The 25392-nt window shown below is 39.4% G+C and overlaps 1 protein-coding gene across 1 annotated transcript in view; it reads left to right on the top strand.

Annotated features, from left to right (window-relative positions):
• The window catches only part of ITGA4 (integrin subunit alpha 4), a 56804-nt gene that overhangs the window by 5237 nt on the left and 26175 nt on the right, over nt 1-25392 (top strand). The window contains 14 exon segments of the mRNA XM_030580064.1: nt 3370-3476; nt 3584-3713; nt 5371-5438; nt 6066-6195; nt 10108-10193; nt 10523-10585; nt 10688-10825; nt 12379-12490; nt 15891-15985; nt 16611-16701; nt 18333-18378; nt 18758-18784; nt 18786-18838; nt 18841-18909. Of these exon segments, the coding sequence (XP_030435924.1) occupies nt 3370-3476; nt 3584-3713; nt 5371-5438; nt 6066-6195; nt 10108-10193; nt 10523-10585; nt 10688-10825; nt 12379-12490; nt 15891-15985; nt 16611-16701; nt 18333-18378; nt 18758-18784; nt 18786-18838; nt 18841-18909 (1215 nt within the window).

Raw genomic sequence — 25392 nt, 5'->3', positions numbered from 1 at the left:
ATTCCAGTTATAAGCTTACACAGAAGTCTAGCAGCTTCTTGAGGTAGAGACCAGAGCTGCCACCCACAATTTCTCCCTTTAAACCCTTACCATAATCAGGCTAGATACAAGCTGCCCTGTAGCTCCCCCAGGTGAAGGCTTACAGTTGAAAACAAGGGAACATTTCAACAACTTTCTGCAAATATTTCCTTGGAGGGAATAAAGAATTTGTATCACCTGCGTTCACACCCATCTTCTGTCCTCATTCCCTTAATATTTTAATTAATGAAGTTACCTGGGGGCATCAAGGGAGAGGGAAGTGTTCACAGAAATATTAAAGGACATTTGTGGAAAGCAAACTTCAAATTCAAATGCAAATATTTGCATCAACAGCCTGATTCTAAGACTTACACTCATCTAATTGGGAGAATGGAAACAATCCCAATGTGACTTATCTCCAGTCAACATTATCCATGCCAGCTCACTTTATAGCTGTTGAACAGATGAAGTAAATTGCTACTGCACAATTTTAAGACCAAGAATTATTTACTGTGAATAATAACAAATCACTGAATAATTTGAAATAAGTATATAAAACAATTCAAAGAGGCTCAGTTATTTGAGTGACTTGTTTACTCCTAATTATAGTACACAACTGTACATCTTTTCCTTCCATGTGCATTGATATTTTGGGGTCTCCTGCTTTGATACTCAGCATATGTTGCTGACTGGATGTATTGGAATAGATTTATCAATCCAAGGCGTGATGATTTGTAGGGGCTGCCAAAGGCAGGGGTCTGTATGACTTATATTTGACTATGCTGTTTCCGTGGAGTGTCATGTAGTGGGGATGACAGGGAGATATTTCTTTCATCTCTGCAATTTACACAGGCTGCACTTTTATTTGTTTCACAGTGACTTTACAAGAGCAAGGCATGCCCCTTTCCCCTGAGGGAATTAAGTTGCCATTTCCTCTCTGGTATTTTCAGCAGTGCTGTTCTCTGTTGTCTGTAAACTGATGCAGACTGTGCTAACTGTCTTCTCACTGGATTAAACATGGATAGTATCATGCCCACGCTCATCATTATATCCGTGGTATTAAGTCCACGCTCCCTTAACCCATCTTTATGCCCACAAGAGCTTCATACTATTCCTTCCTTAAAACAATGCTAGAAACCTTACTATTAAATAAAAGGGAACAACAATGAATCTTGAGAAGGAGTGGAGAGCAGGAGAAGAGTAGAAAACGAGAGAAGCTTCAGAGGAAACAGGAGATGGTGGAAGAGCAGAGGGCCAAAGTTTAGAGTCAAGGAGAAGGGAAAATAACCAAGTGGGTAAGGGAGAATACAGTGGATGGGAGAAGAGGAAAGTGCTCTTTCTCACTGCTTCTGAAGTTCTTAGGTACACCTAAAACTGGGTGACAGAAGGGAACACTGAGACCGGAGAAGATACAAGTGAAACCTCCCCGTCTCAGACCACATGACAATCTAGTCTTATTTGCTGTTCAGGAAAAACCTTCAAAAGTTCTGGGAAGAAGAGATAATCTGAGAGGCTAGCTTTCCCCACTTCTTTCATTTCTAATAAAAATATACATTGATTCTTCTGAGACAATTCTTGTTTCCCCTGTATTACATAAAGAGGCTATACATGGAATAAGAGGAGGCAATACATCAAGTCAATATAGGGGGATTTTCTTTTCAAGAAATTTAGCAGACACGTAGAACTCAGTATGCATTTGTTCAAATTTAATAGCCCTTACACCAATATGTTACAAATAAATGTCAGCTCTGATGCAAGCCCATTTGCCCCTCTATTAATGTCAATATACAGTATGTTTCTGTTGTGTTCACTGATCTGTATAGGAGCCCTCTGCTGGCTAATTTATATGTGACAGAAAGATTCTGTGTTGTGTTGGTGGATAAAGGATTTAGTTTGCCTTGGCACAGGTGAGCACAAGTCTTGTTGGAGTTTTTTATTCCAACTATCATACAAAATTCAGATAGAAAAATAGATATCTTAGTAGTTTTGGTAAATTGAGCAGCAAAATGCTATCTGAAGATATTGGACTGAAATACTGAGTACTACTGTCTTCTGTTATGTGCTCTTGCAAGTAAATACATAAGAGAGACTTTTATAAAAATCAAGTATCAGAGGGGTAGCCGTGTTAGTCTGGATCTGTAAAAGCAGCAGAGAGTCCTGTGGCGCCTTATAGACTAACAGACGTTTTGGAGCATGAGCTTTCATGGGCTCATGCTCCAAAATGTCTGTTAGTCTATAAGGTGCCACAGGACTCTCTGCTGCTTCTATAAAAATGTGTTTCCAAATGTAATTGAGCCTTTCAAGCAGAATATATATATTTTTAAACCATAGTCCTCTCTACATAAAAGTATTCTTTCCACACACACCAACTTGTTGGGAGGAAGCAAGAACTTGCCAAATATTTATTTGCAGAATTTCTCAAAGTCCTTCCATGTGTAAAAAGTGCTTTCTGACATTTAAAGAGAAACAAACAAGCAACCACCTTTAAATAATTGCTTTCATTCTGTATAAAGAGTACTCAGAACACAGAAGTTTGATCCATAATGGTTTCACCTCCAAAATAAAGATTGTAGTTATAGACATCTTATTTTATCAGAATAGCAATACCTAGTAGAGCTGATTTCTAAGCGCTGCATCAAGAGGCTCTTTTGAGGTTTCAGATTAGGGGACTGGGCAAAATCAGCTGTAAGAGTGGGTTTGGATCTGGGAGTCTGAATTCAGTATGGTAGAGGATTAAGACCTGGGGTTTGGGTTCACTGCTAGATATGAAAAATTCTCCCATTTTGGATTTACTGACTACCTAATATTAGGTCTTAAATTTCCTTGTTTACCAATGATGAATCTTTATAAGACGATAGCATACTTTTTGTGATAAATTAGCTCAGTGAATAACAATGCCACTTTATTAGTACTTTCCTTGAGATCACACCACAGGAGTGAAGTCCTCGGCTACAAAACAAGCAATGAATTTTTTTTTAACAGGAGTGCTACTCATGTTGGATTTGTGCTCAGCATCTTTAATTTTCTCAGTTTCAGTAGTGATGATCACACAATCAGAACTCAGTGACTAATAGGTCCTGTTCACACCTAATATGCTGTGTTTGGATCTGGACATATTATATGTATGGCAGCATACCTTCCTGTCTGAAAAATATGAACCATACTAAATATCTGTACATGGAACTTCCTGTACAAAACACATCTGTATAAATTTTGCTGAACTTACACTGTTTAATATAATCATCTAGTAATCAAGCTGTATAAGAAGGAAGCCATAGAAATTTAGTATATTTCCCATGATCAAGCTGATTGTCATGGCGTTTTTGTTTTGTTTTGGTTTCTTTGCTCCAGGCAATCCAGCAGGAGACTATTGTGGAAAGACCTGTTTTGAAGAGAGAGATAATCAATGGCTGGGTGTCAGCTTGTCCAGGCAGCCAAGGGAAAATGGAACCATTGTTGTATGTATTGCCTTAAGTACTGTATGCATTTTGTCACACTACCTTCACAACTTTTACATTTTCCTTTCGCATCTCGTGTTGTTGTTTTTTTTTCTTTATATATACAGGCATGTGGACATAGGTGGAAAAATATATATTACATAAAAAATGAACACAAACTCCCTAATGGCGTTTGTTATGAAATCCCTCCTGATTTTCGAACAAAACTAAGTAAAAGAATAAGTCCTTGCTATAAAGGTAAGCAGAGAGTTTGGTGATTTCTAGGGTTTGATTAGATAACATCCTACTTGATTTAAGGAAATAAAAGAACAGATATGCCCCTGGAAAAAAGAAATGAGCTGGGGGTTGTGAACACTTTAAACTGTTTTGTTTCTTGTTTGCTCCCTCCTCCCACCTGCCCTGGGTAGGCTTTCTGCTATCCAGGGCCTGCAGTGTGGGTTCTGAAGACAGAAATCTGGCCTATGGACCAAACTTTCTGGTGAAATTTTGATCACATTGAAATAATGTTGATTCAACATCTGAAAAGGGCAACCAGTATTTATTCAATGGGCTGGTCCCTGCAGGGCCTATTTTCTTTATAAACAGGCCAGTGCAGGCTCAGTTCATCTCTTTGCTCCGTTCACCTGCTAGGCATATGGCGCACAATGTCTGAGTTGACTAGAAACAGCATCCTCAACTGGCTGTTGTTCCCTCTTCCTGAGCATCAGACAGACTGTTCCCAGTAGCAGCCAGTGCTGCCTACCGCCCCATTCCTGAGTCTTAAGACCTGCCAGGCCTAATCTCTCACCCAACTTGTAGCCTGTAGGAAGAGGCCTCCCTCAGTGCCCCTGTGCAATCTACAGGAGAACAAGAGTGAGAGCAGGATGGGACCAAGATGGGAATGGTGGCCTCAGTGCCCCCAGCAACCTACCAGGGGATCCTCAGTTCTTGTTGTACTTTCCCCAAACTTGAGGGAACAATTCATCAGAATATTTAGTGATCCTATCCCCTGTTGAGGTAGGGGAGAGCAGATAATCTGGCCTTCCCACAGAGAATGATGAAGAAACTCCTTCCAGCATCCCACCCCCCTGGAATCAAAGACAGCCACTGGTTACTGGGTGAAGGGAGTAGGAGGCGGGTAAATGACAGGTGAGTGTATATGGGAGTGAAATGAAGGAGATACTGAAGGGAAAGTGTTAGTAAAGAAAAGTAAAATATTGGAGTTGGAAGAGCATGGGTATAAGGAGCCTTGCAGAGGAAAGACAAACAGACGTAGGGGACTGAGATTAAAAACATGAGAAAGGAAGGATAAGAAATGAAAGAGATGGAAAGTGGGAACAAGACACTGGGATATCCAATGGAGGAGCTCTTCCAAAAATCTAATGGAGCAGCAGAAGAAGGCAAAAGAAGCCATGGCTGACCATAGATACAAGCACTAGTTTGATTATTACAGCTCTAAACTGTACATGTACTGGATTCCCAGCAGCGATGCAAAGGCATCAATTGAAGTAGTTATTTCCATCAAAAGTATGGCTGGAGTTGTAAATGGGGTGGGAAGAGGAGTGTTAAACCTCCTAGCATTTGTTATTCAAGCACTGTGTATAGTGACGTTTCACTTTGACATACTGTTTTCGTGGACTGACTTGTATTAAAGGAGATTGTCACCTTTTTAGAATAGCTAAATCCAGGCTTCAAAACCTTACTCCAATCAAGTGATGCATTTTGAATGGGACAATTTTCTCAAGTCCTTTGTTATTCTGGTATGACGTTGAAGTCCATGTACTATTTCCAACGGTAGAAACCAGTTCTTGTTACTTATCTCTGCTTTCATTTCAGAGAGCTGCAGAGGAATTCTGAAACTCTCTGTTTTTCAAGATGATTGTAGACTTTAAATAATTTTTGCATTTATATTCAGATTATGTGCGAAAGTTTGGAGAAAACCATGGGTCATGTCAGGCTGGGATGTCTAGTTTTTACTTTAAGGTGTGTATTAAAAAAATCGGTTTCCTATTTAATTATTTCCTGGAGAACATCATACATTTGTGCATAGTTGTGAGATTTCATCTTTTTTTTTTAAATGAAATGTATTAAAGATAAGAGTTTTAGGTATGTAATAATTTTCAAAATGCCAAAACATAATTTATCATGGCACTCTATTTTAAATCCAAAATTCCTTTTTATTTTGAAAGGAAGTGAAGAATATAATAGAGCATATTTTTTATTATTCCATTCAGAATAACCTATTGAAAGAAATATTAAACACTAATAAGGCTTACATTCTGTATATAAAGAGTGATGCACTATAGTGTACATTTTTATGTTCTATCTGAAAATATGATTTCTAAAATATTCTCCTGAGGGGGAAGATACCTTGGTTGTGGTTTTCTTTAAATTGCTTACCGCTCAAAGCTTTTAGTAGGGAAATAATAACCATATTTTAAAAATGTAAAACATTTTATATGTGATTTGATTTTAACACACTGATATTGAGCCAAATACATCTCCAGTGTAATTCCATTGACTTCAGGGGAGTTATACCAGGCATGAATTTGACTCATCATGCTTATCTTTAAGAGTTTAATACATAAACATAACACTCTTTTTCTCCAGGATTTAATTATAATGGGAGCCCCAGGATCATATTATTGGACTGGATCGGTCTTTGTGTACAATACCACTGCGAATACCTTTCAAGCTTATACAGATTCGAGGAACCAAGTAAAATTTGGAAGTTACTTAGGTATTTAAAATTTTTTTTATTCATCTGTTTAGCTAATTCCCTGGTCTATACAACTGGGTGTGAAATGTCATCTTTGTTACACCCCAGAGTGACGCCCCAGACCTGTCTTGTGATTCTGAGTGTGATGTTAATCTTCTTAAAATCTCACTTCTCTTCTGCGTTCCTCTACATTCTTCTCATCTCAATTGCCTCAGACATTTATTTCTGAACTGCTTTATCTTCATTTACAATAATTTCTAATCTTGTTTGATTTAAAAGAGTGACAGTTCACGCTGCACACTTAAGTCTGCTCTGTTTGTAAGGACTTTGATTATAAATGGTTTGGTAGACTTCACTCAGCACTACAATAAGCAGATTTCATGCAGTATTTAAATATGTTTAATAACAGGCTCAATGATGGCTTTGCCATGAACTTAGAGTAAGGATTTGTGTGTTATTGTCCTTCCCCATGGACAGCTGGGAGGGGGATTGTGACTCAAACAGTCACAGTCTTCCTTCTGCTTCTCCAGGGAAGGAGTAAACTGCAGTAAGTCTTTGTACTGCACAGCACACACGTTTCCCAATGCACTGGTGCAGCTATCCTGGCTGGCGGATTGGGGCAGCAGAGAAGGTCTGCCTAGTCCCCACCCCAATACATCCCATCCTGCCAGCTGTCTGAGAGTCTGTTCCCGCGTCCACCCCCCACACTGTTTCTCCTGTGGTGCCCCTTAATGCCATGCTAGCTGAGTCACAATTTATTCCTTGCCCTGGGCTTCCCAGTGTGTCCAATCTCCTATATTTCTGTCTTTTAGGTTGCAGTTTCTTCAGGGCTGATTCTGAACTCATTTTGTATATTTTTACAGTGCTAAGCACATTGTCAGCACATAAATAACAATAGCATTAACAACTGAGGAAAGTATATTTTGTGACCAGCATACAATTCAAAGCAGACTACTGTAATTAATCTATATGCGTTCACTATCCTTTCTTCTGGCAGTGATCAATGATTGGTCTCTGCTTTATAGAGTTATTGTTTCTTAATAACCAATGTGGAGATTATGGCAATCTGGAGTTTTACAGGAGAAGAACATGAGAAATGGGTGTTGTAGGGTTTGATTTCAAGATGGAGGGAAGAGAGCGGTTTCGGTAGCAGCCCCCCAAGGAAGAGAATACATTAGGAAAGAGAAATCAGTGAATAAATAATGTTTGGCAGGATTTCCTTAGCTGTACTTGAATAGCTCTAAATACAATAATAAAAACAGGATGTGGTCGCAACATTTTTAGCCCCTTTCTTGGTGGTTTTAAATTATAATGATTACCATTTTGAAAGAAGTTCATATAGTATAAAAGATCTGAACTTAGTTATGTATATGAATACATTGTAGACCTGCATCTTAATGAGTTAATTTATAATTATCAGAAGTTTAACCCCATCTATGCTTCCTCTTATAGTCCAGTATACATTTTTAATTGCACTTGGTCTTTCTATTTCTATATTTCCTGTAGGGTAAGCCTAATGGGGAGGTGTTTCATCTGCTTTTCAGAATGAGAGACAGAGTTCTTACAGAAGATGGATGATAAGAGGGATAGCAGAAATGTCCCTTTGCAGTAATATATACTCATAATTAGGGTGCTCCAGCAAAGCACTTGCTTGTATGCTTACATTTAAACATGAGTCAACCCATTGAAGATGCGACTTAGGTAGGAGAAACATGTGAAGACAGTGGGAGTGCTCATGTGTTTAAAGTTAAGTACGTGCTTAGGTGGTTTGATGAATTTAGGCCTGAGGAGAAGTCTAGCTGATATGCACTGACATCATACACTCTTGCAAGAAGGGTACATTTACATGGGACATTGCTCCTTCGGGCAAGGTTAAGGGTTTGTAGGCCTCCAGTTGGATAGGGGACATTCTGGAGATCTAAGAACATATGTGTGGAGGCTCTGCCCCTTTGCATTGCTCTCTAATTCCCCCAACAGCATAAGTCCTAAGGAAGTTGTGCTATTGCTTCCCCTCTCTGTCTGGGGAAAGATAGCACAAGGGAGTATTTACTTCCAAGGGAAATTTCTGACAGAACTGCTGAGGAATGAAGCCATGTTTAGCACCTGTTCCCAAGCCAGATTCCTTCATGGGTTTAACCATTTGGGAGTCCCAAATACATACTGCTTCTGAGAAGAGACAGATGATGCCATGTTGGCTCCTTTTCCTTCTTCAGTTTCAGGGCTATTGAATTAATGACTGCCACTTCTTTCATCCCCTGTGTGCTTTAGATCTGGAGGTAGAAAGCCTTCACTCACCCATTACTAAGGACCCATTGCATCTCCCATTAAATGTCAGTAAACTCTCACTGACTTAAATGGAAGTTAGACCAGGAGCTAGGTTAGGGAAATCTTGGAATAAAACTGCCTTGGCTCTTCTAAAATGTACACCTTTTGATTCAGCTTTTTCCAGGTTTCCCATTTGACTGCTTCCCTCTTGTCAATGTGAATGAATGAAGAAGTTGTTAATCAACTTATCTGTGACTTTAACATTTTGTCAGGGTTTTCTCCTGAGATTTTCAGAAGTGTTCTAGCAGTAGAAAGAACAAAACTCAGATGAAATGTTGTCCCAGCCTCAGAAATGGTTTGCTTAGGTGCAGAGCCTTGAATAATAAAGGCATAAAATTCACATTGTTTTCATACAACATATGAAAAATAATCTTCAGACCAGGGCAGAGACTTGGGACCTGCAGTTACCAAAAAATCATTAGAAATGAATGTTTTTACACTTGGACAAAAACAAAATAACTTGAAAGTAAAGATCAGAGCATGAAAATTAAGGTTCATCATCTTGTTGAATAAGTAGAAAGTGGGAGTTGACCTTTAAATGATTAATGGTCTTGTTCACCCCTTATAGCTTAAAACACAAAAAGAAAATGCTGGCATAATGGGAACCTGAGTTCCACACAGTCATCTCAGCGAGTTAAAGATTTAAGGCACAATTCTCCTCTATGATATTGCGCTCCCTAGTTTCATGGAAAGCTGATAAGAGTTCTGTAGTTACAAGGGGAGCAGAATATAAATAAACTAAATTACTCCTCTGTCTGAACTCAGCCAGTTGTGTCCCATATTGCACTTTGAGAGGAGTACAAATGACCAGTTATGCATAGCTAAAAAAAATAAGGCCCCAATCTTCAGATAGGTTATTTGTGGGTGGACTTTTATATCCCTATATAGCCCCATTAGTCAGCAGAGCTCTGCACAGACATAAAAGTCTGCCCCTGTGGATCCAACTGCCTGATCATTGCCAACAATATTTTCTTGTCAGCCAGCCAAATCTAATATCCAGGTTGTGTAAGAAGGTGCTCATCCCAAAAAAAAAAAAATCATCAGTATTAGTAACAGTATTGTGCTTTTATTTTATTGCAATACAATAGAAACCAACTACATTTGAAATAACAAATCTGGTGATTGCTTTGAATGATATAGTTTCTCTTTGAATTTTCTTATGTGAATGTTTGCATTAATTTGTTGTTACAACTCAGACCTATTTGAGAGTGACTCATGAATGTGTGTTCTTAAATAAGATGGATTTCCATTTTAAAACTGATTTTAAATGGCAAATAATTGGAAAATGGAGGTGTGCTTGGCATCTTTTCTCTGATACATGTTTCTGACATTTTTTTTAATGTGAATTCTAGCAATTGGGAGCAAACATTATTTTTATTGACCATCTTGTTTATCTTATGAAAACTTCCCTTTCTAAACATTTGGTTTATTATTTACCTGCATGAAATTGCACTTTATTCCTTCAGAGCTCATCTGAGGGAGGCATATATTGTATGAAAAGTTTTATTGGATTCTTGACAGTATGCACAGAGAGCACCTCTAAAATTATATTAATGGTGCCTGTAATCATATTTACTGCATTCAGTTATGACTCTATTTCATTTACAGGATATGCTGTTGGAGCTGGCCACTTTCTGACACCAGCTAGTACAGAAGTAATTGGAGGAGCTCCCCAGCAGGAGCAGACTGGTAAAGTAAGAGGTGCTTTGTTGTAACTTTTCCTCTTTGGGTTGTTGCAATGGAAAGCTAAGAAAGTGGATTTCTGTGCTCCAGGGGAGCACAGAGAATTGGAGCTTCTCTGAGTTGGTGAGAAGGAATGAAAGGAAATGCAGTGTGAAAGAGGGTCTTGCTTGTTCAGTGGTGTTAAGAAAGGATCAGGCAGGAGATAATGCATGACTGTATTTTATTTTGGTGCCTTTGGGATTTGTCGTTCCTCTACAGCATATTTAGTATTTCATTGTTCTTACTGACAAACTGTAAGTGCAAAGAGTTGAATTTCTCCTATGTTCTCCTCTTATTTTAGGCATACATTTTTAGCATTGGGACAAGGGCATTAACTATTCTGTCTGAACTAAAGGGTAAAAAGGTAACCTTTCATGTTATTTTGGTGCGTATTATGACTCCTTGTGTGTTGTCTTAAAGATTTGATGATTATTCACTTTTTGTGTGTGTGTGTGTGTGTGCACAGCTTGGTTCTTATTTTGGAGCTGCTGTTTGTGCAGTGGATCTGAATACTGATGGCCTCTCAGACTTACTGGTTGGAGCTCCAATGCAAAGTAAAGTTAGAGAAGAAGGAAGGGTTTATGTTTACATCAACTCAGGTTCTGTAAGTGTGTTTTTTTTAATTTAATAGTAATTCTGACTATTTAAAATAATTCTGGTCCTACAAACCGAATAGCAGTATTTTCTGCTTTGTTACAGGAATTCTGAGATGATGCATTTGAACTGCATGATTTATATTACAACTATGTATTCTGCTAAAATACTACCATGCAAACTGGGATCTTAACTGAAACCTACTTTATGCTAGTATCAGGGAATATGGTAGAACAGCAGTATGATTTTGCATATGAATATATCAAGTGCTAGCCACATCTACTATAAATCTGATATTCATAAGAGAAAGTGTTAAAGTAGAAGAAAGAACAACGTGATTTCATAACTTGATATGCTAGTTAGTATGTTACTGCAGTCTATTTGCATGCACTTCACAATTATATTGCTTATTATAATTTGAAAAACAGATATGTTAGCTTATTGAAAGCCATTCTTTTAACCACCAAAAAAGGGAACAGTTTGTGAACAGAATAGGTGATGCTTCAAACTCAAACAGCTTGTGTAGTCACTGGTAGCATTCAGGAAAGAGAATGGTAGATCTCTTTATTCCCCGTATTTTGATAAATGAAATAACTGGAGTTATTATATATTGGTATTCATTTTTTCTATGCTTTTTAATCAGAGGTTAAAGTGTAATCCCTTTTTTTCATTTTCATCTCCTTAGTTAATTTTATTTTTAGAAATTTTATCCTCAATTATTTTCTCTCTCACATATGCATCTGCTATTATTGTTTTCTTACCACAATTTTTGTCTTCATGAAGGGCTTGATTATTCCTTGATGCTTCCAAAGGTGCTTCCAGCTGTCCAAAGATAATATTAAGTCTATGAAATAGGGAGTGAACTGAGATGGAATGGGAGATGGGAAGATGGCACTCCCTTTTACCATGGTGTTCTTTGTGGCATTGCAGTGATCTGTGTGCTGTTTTGATGTAGGCTTGTTATCACACACAGATGTTCACCATTACAACAAATTGTTTCCCCCTTTTTAAAGAACAACTCCAGTATGAAAAGCAACTCCATTAACATTACAGAGTCCTGTATATATTATTATTAGTGATTTTCATAACCAATGTGGTCAATTTAAGGAGTGAGATTTTTTTTCTGGCTACCTGCCTTGCATTATGAAAATTGCCCTGGTATATTAAAGTTAAACTGAGCTTAAGAGCCAGCTGTTTGTAGTAAACAATTCTGTTGATGAGTCACAAGAAGAGAATCCAGTTCCCTCTCTCTGAGTTGTGGTGATTGTTCAGGGCTAACAAAAGTAAACAGTTGTTAGAAGCTTTTTTACTGAAATGTGCAAATGTGATTCTGAAAACACAGAAGGATCAGGCCAATTTTACATGTTAATTTTTCAGTGCAGAGCCACACTTTGAGCTCCCTTTACTTGTGCAATTCATATATGCTATATCAGCCTTATGATTCAGAAATGTGCATTCTGAGATAGCATATTACTATCTTTGATAGCTTATGCACTGAAAAGGTCAACAACACATCACGGGAAATCCCTTTTTTAATGTACATTTGTTTTTGTTTTCCTTTAGGGAGCAAAGATGCTAGAATTGGAGATAGAACTAGCTGGGAGTGACTCTTATGCAGCAAGGTTTGGCGAATCCATAGCTAATCTAGGAGACATAGATAATGATGGTTTTGAAGGTATTAATGAGTATATTTGTAATTCACGACAGCAGTGTAATATAAATATGAGAAGTGAATGTTTCAGGAGATTGTTAATGGATGAAAGGGCCTATCATTCTACACCTATATTCCGAATTTACTCCAGGTCCGTAGTCATTACCATCTGATAACTCTTTCTCCTGTGTGAAACTATAATGTTAGACCAGGTTGTAGTGGGTGTGTGTCCAAATCGTGTCAACCTGTCTCAGCAGAGAGGCCAAGGACTGAATGGATATGGAGGCTGAATTACCCTCTCACCTTTAGATGAAGTCCCTCCCTCCCTCACGTTGGTGTGACAAGGTTGCAAAGTTTATACTGCAGTTACCTGTACTAGATCTGCTCAGAGGATAGAGAAATTCAGTCTCTGGGGTTGTCAAGCCAACTCCTCCAAAGAGCACTGTATTCACATTAAAAATAACACCAACATGCAAGCTCTTCTGAAAATTGCAATTAAAGGGTCTACCACAGAGAGTCAATGAGCTACAATGGTTTTAATGGTCTTCTCTTACTTCTCTTCTGTCTAAAATATCACCGTTAAAGAAATCTTCCTCCCCTTCTGTTCTGACCATGTCATCCCCTCCTTCAGCCCTTGAACTAGCTTAAGAAGTGGCTTTCAGACATTTGGTTTGGGTGGGAGGGGCTGCAGTTAGCTAAATAAAATGGGATGGAAACCCCAGAGGAAAGGGAGGCTGAGGAGAGTGGGCTAAGTGGCAGCACTCATAGTGTGGTGTCTTTATACAGAACAGTAACACTCAGTGTTTCTACTCCAGCAAGTAGAGTGTAGATCGCTACTCTCTATCCGCAGAGAAGGCAGGCAAGCAGACACCCTATGTGTGAGGGAAGAGAAAGTACTTCTCAGGAATTCTCTGCTGGTTTCTTGGGTCCCCTTTATAAGCTCAGCCACAGATTTTGCTTTCTTCCTCAAAGTTTAATTTATATAGGAGAAGCTAATCATGCCCAGGCCAAGAAGAGGCAACCTTTAATGTACTAGGTGTCTTTTTACTACATCAGATTCATCCTACACCTACAACTTTGAATGTATCTCCTTTTATTCACCCTTCAATTCCTATACTCATCTTGGTTCACTCTTCTTACTGCTCCTGTTATCTCACATTCTTGGCAGTACACTCTCTGGCATGCAGCCTCCTAGTCTTGAAACAATCACCTTCTTTTCATCCTCTGAGCGTCCTCTCTCTTCTTTCAAGAATCTTTCCTCCTGTGCTTTCTTCCTCCTTCACCATTAATCTCCATAGCTGCATTTTTTCCTGACCTTTCTTTGTTTTATATTCAAGCTCTCAGGACAGAAAAAACTTCTTACTCTGTTTAGAAACTGACTTCTACCTTTATATGATTAATCTATCCAAATGATGATGATTGGTAAAATACAGTATGTCAAATTAACATAATTTAAAGATAAACCAGAAGTTTATGGTGTATAAAGAGATCATCATCATGCAAATAGTTACAATTTGTAAGAAAAGTGGTGACCACAATGTGCTAAGTGGAAAGAGTTGTACAGTCAAAAGCTGTAATAGGTAATATAGCATAGAACAGATAACGTAATAGGTAATATGACATAAAGGGGTATTATAAGAGAGTTAGGAGAGAAGAGACAGTGGAGAAGGAGGCAAGGTAACTTAAAACTGAGGAGGGAGAAATTGGAGGAGATATTTCCTGTAAAAGAAAAACAGACATGGTAGAGAAATATGAAATGATGAGAGAGTTTGTCTATAGGAAGTACAAGGAAAATGTATGTGAAAGCTGTTTTTTTTCCCAGTAGTTTAAACCCTATGAATCAATTAGTCAAGTCAGTTGGATGTACATTCGTGAATGAGTTTACCTCAAAGACTGCATGTTTAGTCTTAATTAGATAGCACAACTGTCTGTCATATTTTTATCTAGTCAGTAGAGATGTAACATTTTAACCACTGAAGTATAGTACTGGATTAAATCAGAGAACTGTTCAGCTGAACCTAGTCAGCAGAGACTTTCCTTCCATGAGTTTTTTTGGTTTGGTTCCACTTATATTATTACACTTTACAAAGAATCAGATTGTTTATGAGTGAAGCCAAAAATCTGTTCATTTCCCTTGGTGCATTTTGAACTGATGTACTCTGTATCTTTCTTTCTGGATCATTTGCTCTGGCTATTTGAACAACTATGTTTGTGATTTAGGAACTAGTCTATTGCTATTCTTTCACATCTGCACTCCCCACTGGAATTAAATCATGTAGGCATTCAACATATTACTTTGTTTAAAGCCAGTTACCTTAATTACCCTGTTATATGCCCAAACAAACATGTTAATGAGATGTTAAGCACATTTAAAAATAAGGAAAATTAACTTTTTTTAGACAAAGTAATAGCATATGGCATGTGTCTCACAGCTTTAATCGTGGGAATAACAGAGGGCAACAAAATTATCATAGTTTCAGCAATGGAAGGAGATCTTTTTAAGGGCCGTTGGTCATTTTGGCTTTCACTTCTTATTACCATTTAAAAATCAAATGTAACCTCTCTGTAACTTGGTGCAACTGCACTGGACGACATGAATATGGAACTTTTAGTGTGCACTAGCAAGCTCCATGTGACCAGCTAGTGAACACCAGAATTTACCCCTCTTTAACATGAACTAATACAGTGTGCAGACAAACCCTTCCCAGCTGAAGGGCTGTTCTCTTCACACTTAGACTGAGTCCCCATCTGTTGTCACCAAAGTTACTGTACCACAGAATAACCACCTCTAGACAGGCATTCAGGCTGAACTGTTAGTGTAAAACAAGGCAGAAACCACACAGAAGCAGTACTATTGATACGGCTCTTTCTTTAAATCCTGAAGACCCTTTTCAAACTTCAGATATTTCTGTGAGCCCCTCTATTTCCTCTTGGAAGAATGGTGTATACTAAAAAAAAGGCAAGAGCGAGCCTTCATTCTGAAGCATTACAAAAAAAATGGGGCCCTGAAATCAAACTTACTAGTGTGAACCATGTACTTGGGCATAGATCCATTAAGCTTCCATGCAGGGGTCTGTTATAGCATGTGTGATTACAGCATCGGGGCTACATGTATAAATATTTGACACATAAATTACAGCTATAAATGGATCTTCATGTGTCATAGGACCAATCTAGTCTGCTTCCTGTGCTCTTGCTGAATAGGTTATAAAATTTGGAACCATCATACTTCATATCTGCTGGTTGGCAAGGCATTTTATAAACTTATAAAAGCAATATTTGACTCCTTAAATATAAACTTATCAACCTATACTGTCTCCCATACCATAGAAACAAATTCAAAATGAGAAAACTGTATAAAAACATTTTTCTTGTTTACTGATTACATATCATTTCCCTATATTAAAATAAAATCTTTCTACAGATGTTGCCATTGGGGCTCCCCAGGAAAATAATCTAGAAGGAGCAATTTATATATATAATGGCAGGAAGGACGGGATATCTTCATCCTTCTCGCAGGTATGGCTTCTTGATATTCTCTTTTAAAAAAAAACATTGCCAGTAAAGTCTTTAAAATGGCCATTTTAACACATACATATTCCCAGCGTTCTATGCTTAACAGAAGTTGGTTTTGTTAGCATTTCCACTGCAGTCATATATGACAGTTCTGGATTCATGCTCACCATGCATATTTGGATGTCCCCTCCTATTTATCTGCTGTATGTGTCTGGGAGTCCCAAAATGTTTGCTCAGGTCTATTCAATTAACAAGGATGGGAAATCCTGCCTCGTTTCTACTCTCTATTTGGCTATTCCTCTCAAGGAGGGGGGGATTTAGGTCCCTCATTTAAAGGACTATAGCCTTCTTCTAACAACTATATAGTCTAGTGGAGAAATCTGCTTTTTCTCAATGTAACAGAAATATCTGAATACGTTGTAGTTCTCAAGCATGGATTATGGGATATAATATTTGCAACAAAGGAACCAATTTGGATTCAAACTTAATTAAACCGAAATTAAGAAGTAATTGGGATAAGGCGCAGAGGGTTGTGCTACAGTTTCCCATTGGTTACCACCTAAAATAAATATTACTTAAAATGTTTGGAAAAGCTCATTTTCATTTAGGGCAGTCCTTTATTTTTCAGAGAATACAAGGACACAGAATCAGCAACACTTTAAGCATGTTTGGACAGTCCATATCAAGTGGCATTGATGCAGATAACAATGGTTATCCAGGTGAATAAACCGTCAATTCCTATTCTTCCTGTTTAACATAGTATAAATGAATTAAATGTAAGCTGGTGGGAACAAACCAGCCATGCTACTCAGAATTTCTAACATAAATGAAGGAGCAAAAAACTGTGAGGGACAGGACTATCATCATACAGTTTTGGAAGAGAAAAAAGCAGTAAAGCTGAAAGCAAGAGGCAGTTTTTTCTGTGGCAGGTTAATTTCCTGTTAGTTAAGGATCTCAGGCTCAAAACTAAGTTTGTGGTACAGTTAGAAGAGAAAATAACCATAATATCTGTTTGTAGTACTGACTGTAGTACTTCAATCCAGTGATGTCACAATCTGACATTTATTACATCGCCATTTTCAACATGCAGGTGATTGACGTTCAGTCATGAATTATGGAATTATGGAATAAATTAGTCTTGTACTTGGCAAGTCTTGATAATCAACAAAGGTAGTAAAGGAATGACCAGGAGTGAAAGGTGTAGCATAGAACTTGTGGCCCAGGGGACTGGGAGCCTTAAGTTATGGCAGCCTCTGCAGGGGTGACATATGGATGGCCCCAATGCTGACATGCCCCTGTTGGCTCAGCCATGGCCCTGTGCTTGGGCTTGAGAGAGGCCCTTGGAGGAAAAGTTCCTCACTTGTTTAGAGTCCCTTTATGCCAGAGAGTCCTTAGGGAAAGTTTTACTGCATAGAAGCAGAAACTCCATGACTAAAGAAAGACATAGCAATATTTAGATCAATTTTTCTCAAACTTTTGTACTGGTGACTCCTTTCACACAGCAAACCTATGAGTGCGACCTCCCTTATAAATAAAGACACTTTTTTGTATTTAACACTATTATAAATGCTGGAGGCAAAGTAGGGTTTGGGGTGGAGGCTGACAGCTCGCGACCCCTCATATAATAACCTTGTGACCCCCAGTTTGAGAACCCCAATCTAGATAAATGATTCAAGTGAATACATCTATCATAGACTTATGTTCTTCTGCATTGGTGCCCTCTACTTTGTTCATTCACTATCTCCAAATAATAAACTTTCTTGAGAGCCAGGATAACATTTTCATAAGCGCCCAAGTTACATTTTGAAAAGAGACTTAAACATTTAGGAGCCTAAGTCCCATTGACTTTCAATGAGACTTAGGCTCCTATGTCATTAGACACATTTGAAAATTTTATCCTTAGACTAAGACTCACAGAGTGACTTCACATTGTACCTTTACTCTGTCATGTGAACACTTTACATTTAATTTTAACGAGAATAATAATTCTGGGTTAGAGAAAAAGATGTAAATGCCTCTTATTTTAGCTGAATTGTACTTCAGCTTCAGTAAATTTTACTTTTAGTGGACTTTGAGTTGCAGCCTTAGCTTATAGCATTAGCAATGGCAGGAACATTGACGTGAAGCCTTAACAGAAAGTTAACAGATACTTATTGAGGAATCTGCGTTGGAAATGTCAATGATAGATAAAGTATCTCTCTGAATATATATTAGCATATCCCCTCTAATTAATAATGTTGAAATAGTGTTTTAATATAGTCCAAAGGGTAAATGTGCAGTAAGGTTCTTACGCCTGAGAAGTGATTCTTTTTGACTAATGATGCACATTTATCTTTGTTTTTTTGTACAGATGTAGCAGTTGGTGCATTTCTTGACGATTCTGCCGTGCTGCTGAGGTGAGGCTGATACATTTCAGTGCTTAAAGACAGTTGGACTTAATTGTAAATTATGAGATGCAATTAAAAAATGTGTAATGTGCTAGTGACCTCTTAATGCTCTTTATGGTGTTTCGAACTTCAGTCATTAAGCACTAGAATTTTATTCTACACTGATGTATTTAAGTAAACAGCTCTGAGCAAAAGGAAAGTGACATCCTGAAACTTCTTGGAACAATAAAACCCTCACATTCACATGTAAAATTCTATTTTATCTTACAGTGTATAAGATAAGACACTATCATAAACATTATTATATTTGAAAATAACAAATTTGTGCAGAGGTAATTATAATTAATGCTGAAGCATTTTGTTATCATAAATTGTTTTGTATTCTTAGAACAAGACCAGTGGTGATTGTTGAAGCTTTTTAAAACACCCTAATGCTGTAATCGAACTAATTTGGAATGTGTGGAAAATGGCCACCTGCTGTGTGTGTGAATTTAATGCTTTGCTTTACCTATAAAGGACGAGACGTTCCTGGTTATGTTGGTAAGCTACTTGATAAATATTTTGTATTGAATACATGGATCAGTTTCTATGCTGTAAAATATTTTACCATCTGGACTATAACAAATACTGTGTTTGTAAGTAGTCCATCAACCTGAACACAGTAGGTATCACTATGAAAAATCACTAAAAAGCTATGACAGTAGGATATAAGGAGAATAAACAATAAGCTTTAAATATAGATGGAACAAAAGAATCCAAACAATGGTATGGGTCCAATACTAGACAGGAATAGATAAATTAGCAATCATGATGCAGAAAAGGCAGAATTCCAATAAGTATTTCTGTTCGTGTATTTGGAACGAATGAGCATGTATTCATGTCTTACAGTGACTATGAAATACTTTTTGTTCCACCACACAACTGGGAAGGATAATAAAAAGCAACTATTAAAAATTAAGCATTTGTAAATCAGTAGGACCATTTAATTTGCACCCAAAAAGTATAAAAAGAATGGCCAAGTTGCTCTCTGAACCATTAACTGTGATGTTTGACAGATCTCAGAACAATGAGGAAGTTCCAGTGGACTTGGACTAACAAAATTAAACACCAACTCAGGATGGTTTTATCAAAAACAGTTAGACTAATTTTTTAATGAGATTATAAGGATAGAGTGATGAGGATACATGTATTGAAACAACTTACTTAGACTCAGTGCTTCATTCTGATAAAATATAGCACTCTACAAATTCAATGCATCCCATATTAATGAATTAAAAATTGGTTAACTGATCGATCACAAAAAGTAATTGTAAATTGGGAATTGTCGTTACATGGAGGGTTTCTAGTGAGGTCCCACAAGGTTCTATTCTCAGCCCAATGCTAATTAAATATGTTTATCAATGATCCAGATGAAAAGACAAAATTATCGCTCATACAATTTTCTTATAACAAAAAAGTTCGGTGGCGTGATAAATAAGACAGGGACCAGATTGGTTATACAGACTGACCTAGATTGCTTAGTTATGATGTCAAATGCCAGTTCCTATGTATAAGAAGAAAGACTATACATCCACAATATAAGATGGAGGGTCCTGTCCTGGAAAGCAGTAACTCTGAAAAGGACTTGGCTGTCATTGCAGAGAACCAGCTCAACATGAGCTTCCTCATTCAGTACTGTAACAAAAAAGATGAATGTGATCTTTGGATGTATAATCAGGAGAATACCAAGTAGGATTAGGAAGATATTACATCTGAATACACTATTTCTGAATACACAGATAACTGGCTCTGTGGATGAGGGGGAAGCAGTGGATGTGTTCTTCCTTGACTTTTAGCAAAGCTTTTGATTTTCATAGACTCATAGGTCAGAAGGGACCAATATGATCATCTAGTCTGACCTCCTGCACAAGGCAGGCCACAGAACCCTACCCATCCACTTTTATACAACCCCTAATCCAGGACTGAGTTATTGAAATCCTCAAAACTGGTTTGAAGACCTCAAACTGCAGAGAATCCACCAGCAAGCGACCCATGCCCCACGCTGCAGAGGAAGGCGAAAAACCTCCAGGGCCCCTGCCAATCTGCCCTGGAGGAAAATTCCTTCCCGACCCCAAATATGGCGATCAGCTAAACCCTGAGCATGTGGGCAAGACTCACCAGCCAGCACCCAAGAAGGAAATCTCTGCAGTAACTCAGTTCCCATCCCATCCAACATCTCCCCGCAGACCATTGAGCAGACTTATCTGGTGATAATCCAAGATCAATTGCCCAAATTAAACTATCCTATCATAACATCCCCTCCATATACTTATCAAGCTTAGTCTTGAAGCCAGATAAGTCTTTTGCCCCCACTACTTCCCTCGGAAGGCTGTTCCAAAACTTCACTCCCCTAATGGTTAGAAAACTTTGTCTAATTTCAAGTCTAAACTTCCTAATGTCCAGTTTGTACCCATTCGTCCTCGTGCCTACATTAGAACTAAACTTAAATAATTCCTCTCCCTCCCTAACGTTAACGCCCCTGATATATTTATATAGAGCAAGCATATCCCCCCGCAGCCTTCTTTTGGCCAGGCTAAACAAGCCAAGCTCCTTGAGTCTCCTTTCATAAGGCAGGTTTTCCATTCCTCGGATCATCCTAATAGCCCGTCTCTGGACCTGTTCCAGTTTGAATTCATCCTTCTTGAACATGGGACACCAGAACTGCACAACAATATTCCAGATGGGGTCTCACCAGCGCCTTATATAACGGTACTAACACCTCCTTATTCCTGCTGGAAATACCTCGCCTAATGCATCCTAAAATCGCATTTGCTTTTTTAACAGCCGTATCACATTGGCGGCTCATAGTCATCCTGCTATCGACCAGTACCCCAAGGTCCTTCTCCTCCTCCGTCGCTTCCAACTGATGCGTCCCCAGCGTATATCTAAAATTCTTATTATTAATCCCTAAGTGCATGACCTTGCACTTTTCACTATTGTATTTCATCCTATTACTCTTACTCCAGTTTACAAGTGGTCCAGATCTTCCTGAATTAGTATCCCTGTCCTTCTCCGTGTTAGCAATACCCCCCAATTTGTGTCATCCGCAAACTTTATTAGCACATTCCCGCACTTTGTGCCAAGGTCAGTAATAAAAGGTTAAATAAGATCGGTCCCAAAACCGATCCTTGAGGGACTCCACTAGTAACATCCTTCCAGCCTGACAGTTCACCCTTCAATATGACCCGCTGGAGTCTCCCCTTTAACCAGTTCCTTATCCACCTTACAAATTTCATATTCATCCCCATCTTTTCCAATTTAACTAACAGTTCCCCATGCGGAACCGTGTCAAACGCCTTACTGAAATCGAGGTAAATTAGATCTACCGCATTTCCTAAGTAATCCGTCACCTTCTCAAAGAAGGAGATCAGATTGGTTTGGCACGATCTACCTTTAGTAAATCCATGTTGCAATTCGTCCCAATTACCATTGACCTCTATGTCCTTGACTAATTTCTCCCTTAAATTTTTTTCCAAGATTCTGTCTCCACAGTATCTTGCTGTGTTAAAGAAGTATGGGCTGGATGAATGGACTATAAGGTGGATAGAAAACTGGCTAGATCATTGGCTCAACGGGTAATGATCAATGGCTTGATGTCTAGTTGGCAGCTGGTTTCAAGCGGAGTGCCCCAAGGGTTGGTCCTGGGGCCGATTTTGTTCAATATCTTCATTAATGATCTGGAGGATGGTGTGGACTGCACCCTCAGCAAGTTTGCAGATGACACTAAAACTGAGAGGAGTGGTAGATATGCTGGAGGGTAGGATAGGATAAAGAGGGACTAGACAATTAGAGGATTGGGCCAAAAGAAATCTGATGAGGTTCAACAAGGACAAATGCAGAGTCCTGCACTTAGGACGGAAGAATCCCATGTACTGCAATAGACTAGGGGACCGACATGGCTAGGAAACAGTTCTGCAGAAAAGGACCTAGGGGTTACAGTGGACGAGAAGCTGTATGAGTCAACAGTGTGCCCTTGTTGCCAAGAAGGTTAACAGTATTTTGGGCTGTATAAGTAGGGGCATTGCCAGCAGATTGAGGGACGTGATCATTCCCCTCTATTCAACATCGGTGAGGCTCATCTGGAGTACTATGTCCAGTTTTGGGCCCCACACTACAAGGATGTGGAAAAATTGGAAAGAGTCCAGTGGAGGGCAACAAAAATGATTAGTAAAAGCAGCAAAGAATCCTGTGGCACCTTATAGACTAAGAGACGTTTTGGAGCATGAGCTTTTGTGGGTGAATACCCACTTCGTCAGATGCATCGAGATGTATTCACCCACGAAAGCTCATGCTCCAAAACGTCTCTTGGTCTATAAGGTGCCACAGGATTCTTTGCTGCTTTTACAGATCCAGACTAACACAGCTACCCCTCTGAAAAATGATTAGGGGACTGGAGCACATCACTTATGAGGAGAGGCTGAGGGAACTGGGATTGTTTAGTCTGCAGAAGAGGAGAATGAGGGGGGATTTGATAGCTGCTTTCAACTACCTGAAAGGGGGTTCCAAAGAGGATGGATCTAGACTATTCTTAGTGGTAGCAGATGACAGAACAAGGAGTAATGGTCTCAAGTCGTAGTGCAGGAGATTTAGGTTGGATATTAGGAAAAACTTTTTCACTAGGAGGGTGGTGAAGCACTTAGAATGGGTTACCTAGGAAGGGTGGAATCTCCTTCCTTAGAGGTTTTTAAGGTTAGGCTTGACAAAGCCCTGGCTGGGATGATTTAGCTGGGGATTGGTCCTGCTTTGAGCAGGGGGTTGGACTAGATGACTTCCTGAGGTCCCTTCCAACACTGAGATTCTATGGTTCTATTTATGAGATCATAATTGGAACACTGTGTCCAAGTCTGGCCCATCATTTAAAAAAGGATGTTCACAAACTGGAAAGCTTCAGATAAGAAAAAAGTCGTAGAGTGAAAGACTAAAGAACAGGGGTGGGCAAACTGGATATGGAAATTGTATGGTGGGCCATGAATGCTCACGGAATTGGGGTTGGGGTTTAGGAGGGAGTGAGGGCTCTGGCTGGGGATGCGGACTCTGGGGTGGGGCCATAAAAGAGGAGTTCAGGGTGTGGGAGGGGGTTCCGGGCTGGGATGCAGGGGGTAAGAGCTCTGGCTGGAGGTGGTGGCTCCAGGATGGGGCTGCAGACGAGGGGGTTGGGATGCAGGAGGGTGCTCTGGGCTGGGACTGAGGGGTTTGGAGGGTGGGATGGGGATCGGTGCTGGGGCAGGGGCACGAGTGGAGTGGCGTGAGGGCTCTGGCTGGGAGTGCGGGCTCTGCGGTGGGGCCAGAAAAGAGGAGTTCAGAGGGTAGAGCAGAAGGTTGAGAGGTTGAGGTGTGGGGGGAGGCATGGGGGGAGGTGAGGTCTTTGGCTGTGGGAGGAGTTCTGGATGGGGCTGGAGATGAGGGAGTTGGGATGCAGGAGGGTGCTCTGGGTTGGGACTGGGGTTTGGAGGGTTAAAGGGGGATCAAGGCTGGGGCAGGGGTTGGGGAACGGGAGAGGCTCAAGGGTGTAGGCTCTGGGCGATGCTTACCTCAAGCAGCTCCCGGAAGCAGCGGCACGTCCCCTCTCCGTCTCCTACACAGAGGCGCAGCCAGGCCAGGGTTTGTGCACTGCCCCATTCACAGGCACCGCCTCTGCAGCCCCATTGACTGCAGTTGCCGGCCAATGGGAGCTGTGGGGACAGCGTGTGGAGTCCCCTGGCTGTGCCTCCACGTAGGAACTGGAGGGAGGACATGCCGCTGCTTCGTGAGCCGCAGCATGAGCTCGCGGAGTGGCCCCCAACTCCGCTTCCCAGCAGGAGCTCAAGGGATGGATTAAATCAGCTGGCAGGCTGTAGTTTGCCCACACCTGCTAAAGAAGCTCAATCAATTTAGTATATCTAAGAGAAAGTTAAGAGGTGGTTTGATCCTGGTTTACTAGTCCCTGCATGGGGAATAGATTTCTGATAGTAGATGGCTTTTAATCTGCAGAAAAAGGTGTAACAAGATCCAATGGTTGGAAGCTGAAGCTAGACAAATTCAGAGAAGAAATAATGCACTGTTTTGTAATAGCTAGGATAGTTAACTATCCTCAACAGCTTATTTTGTGATGTGGTAAATTCTCTATCGCTTGAAGTCTTAAAATCAAGACTGGATGTTTTTCTAAAAGATATGCTATACCTCAAGCACAGGCCATAGGCTTGATGCAGAAATTACTGGATGAGGTTCTTTGACCTGTTTTATTCAGGAGATCAGATTAGATCATTATAATGATCCCTTCTGGCTTAAAATCTATGAATATTTCATTAGCTACATTATGACTAAAAGAAGTTGTACACATTATATTGGAGGGGCAACCCTCTAGTTAAGGTTATAACTAGTTTTCTATTAATATGCCTGAATTTTTACCCTTAAATCATCTAAACAAATAAAAGCTGCATAAATTTTATCATAAGTGGTAGCAGAGTTGCTAGAGAATTTTTGAGAAAACTTGTAACTAATCAGGCAAACTCTTTTTGAGATATGGGAGGTTAAAAAATCTATACAGTTTTCAGAAAAATCAAAATTTTTAATTTTGGGGGCAGGTGGGGAGAAAATGGCTTATCTCCATAACAGGATGGTCTAGAGGACTCTAAATTGTTTTATTCTTCTATTCTCAGTGGGAATTTGAGTGTTCAGGAAAATTTACATTATTTATTTGGATTGATCATTTCAAAATACCAAAATAAATAAACTCCAAACTTTCAAAGGCCCACCTCTGAGCCATCATACTTCTCCTGAGTTTAAGCAACTTTGTAAATCCTTAGCAGTACCAGCTAGGTTAAAGGACATAGCAGAATTGTCTATGTTAAAGTTCATAAAGAAGTACAAAGGCAAAGCAGTGTAATGAGGGTGAGGGTAGAACTTTGAATTGCTAAACTTTGTACCTGTCACTGCTTCATAAGAACAAGGGCTCCAATCCAAATTCCTTCCCATCTGCCAAAAATGCTTCCTGGTCTAGCATGA

The sequence above is a fragment of the Gopherus evgoodei genome, chromosome 11, assembly GCF_007399415.2.
Source record: "Gopherus evgoodei ecotype Sinaloan lineage chromosome 11, rGopEvg1_v1.p, whole genome shotgun sequence".
NCBI classification, from domain to species: domain Eukaryota; kingdom Metazoa; phylum Chordata; order Testudines; family Testudinidae; genus Gopherus; species Gopherus evgoodei.
This window is presented reverse-complemented; position numbering and strand designations above follow the sequence as displayed.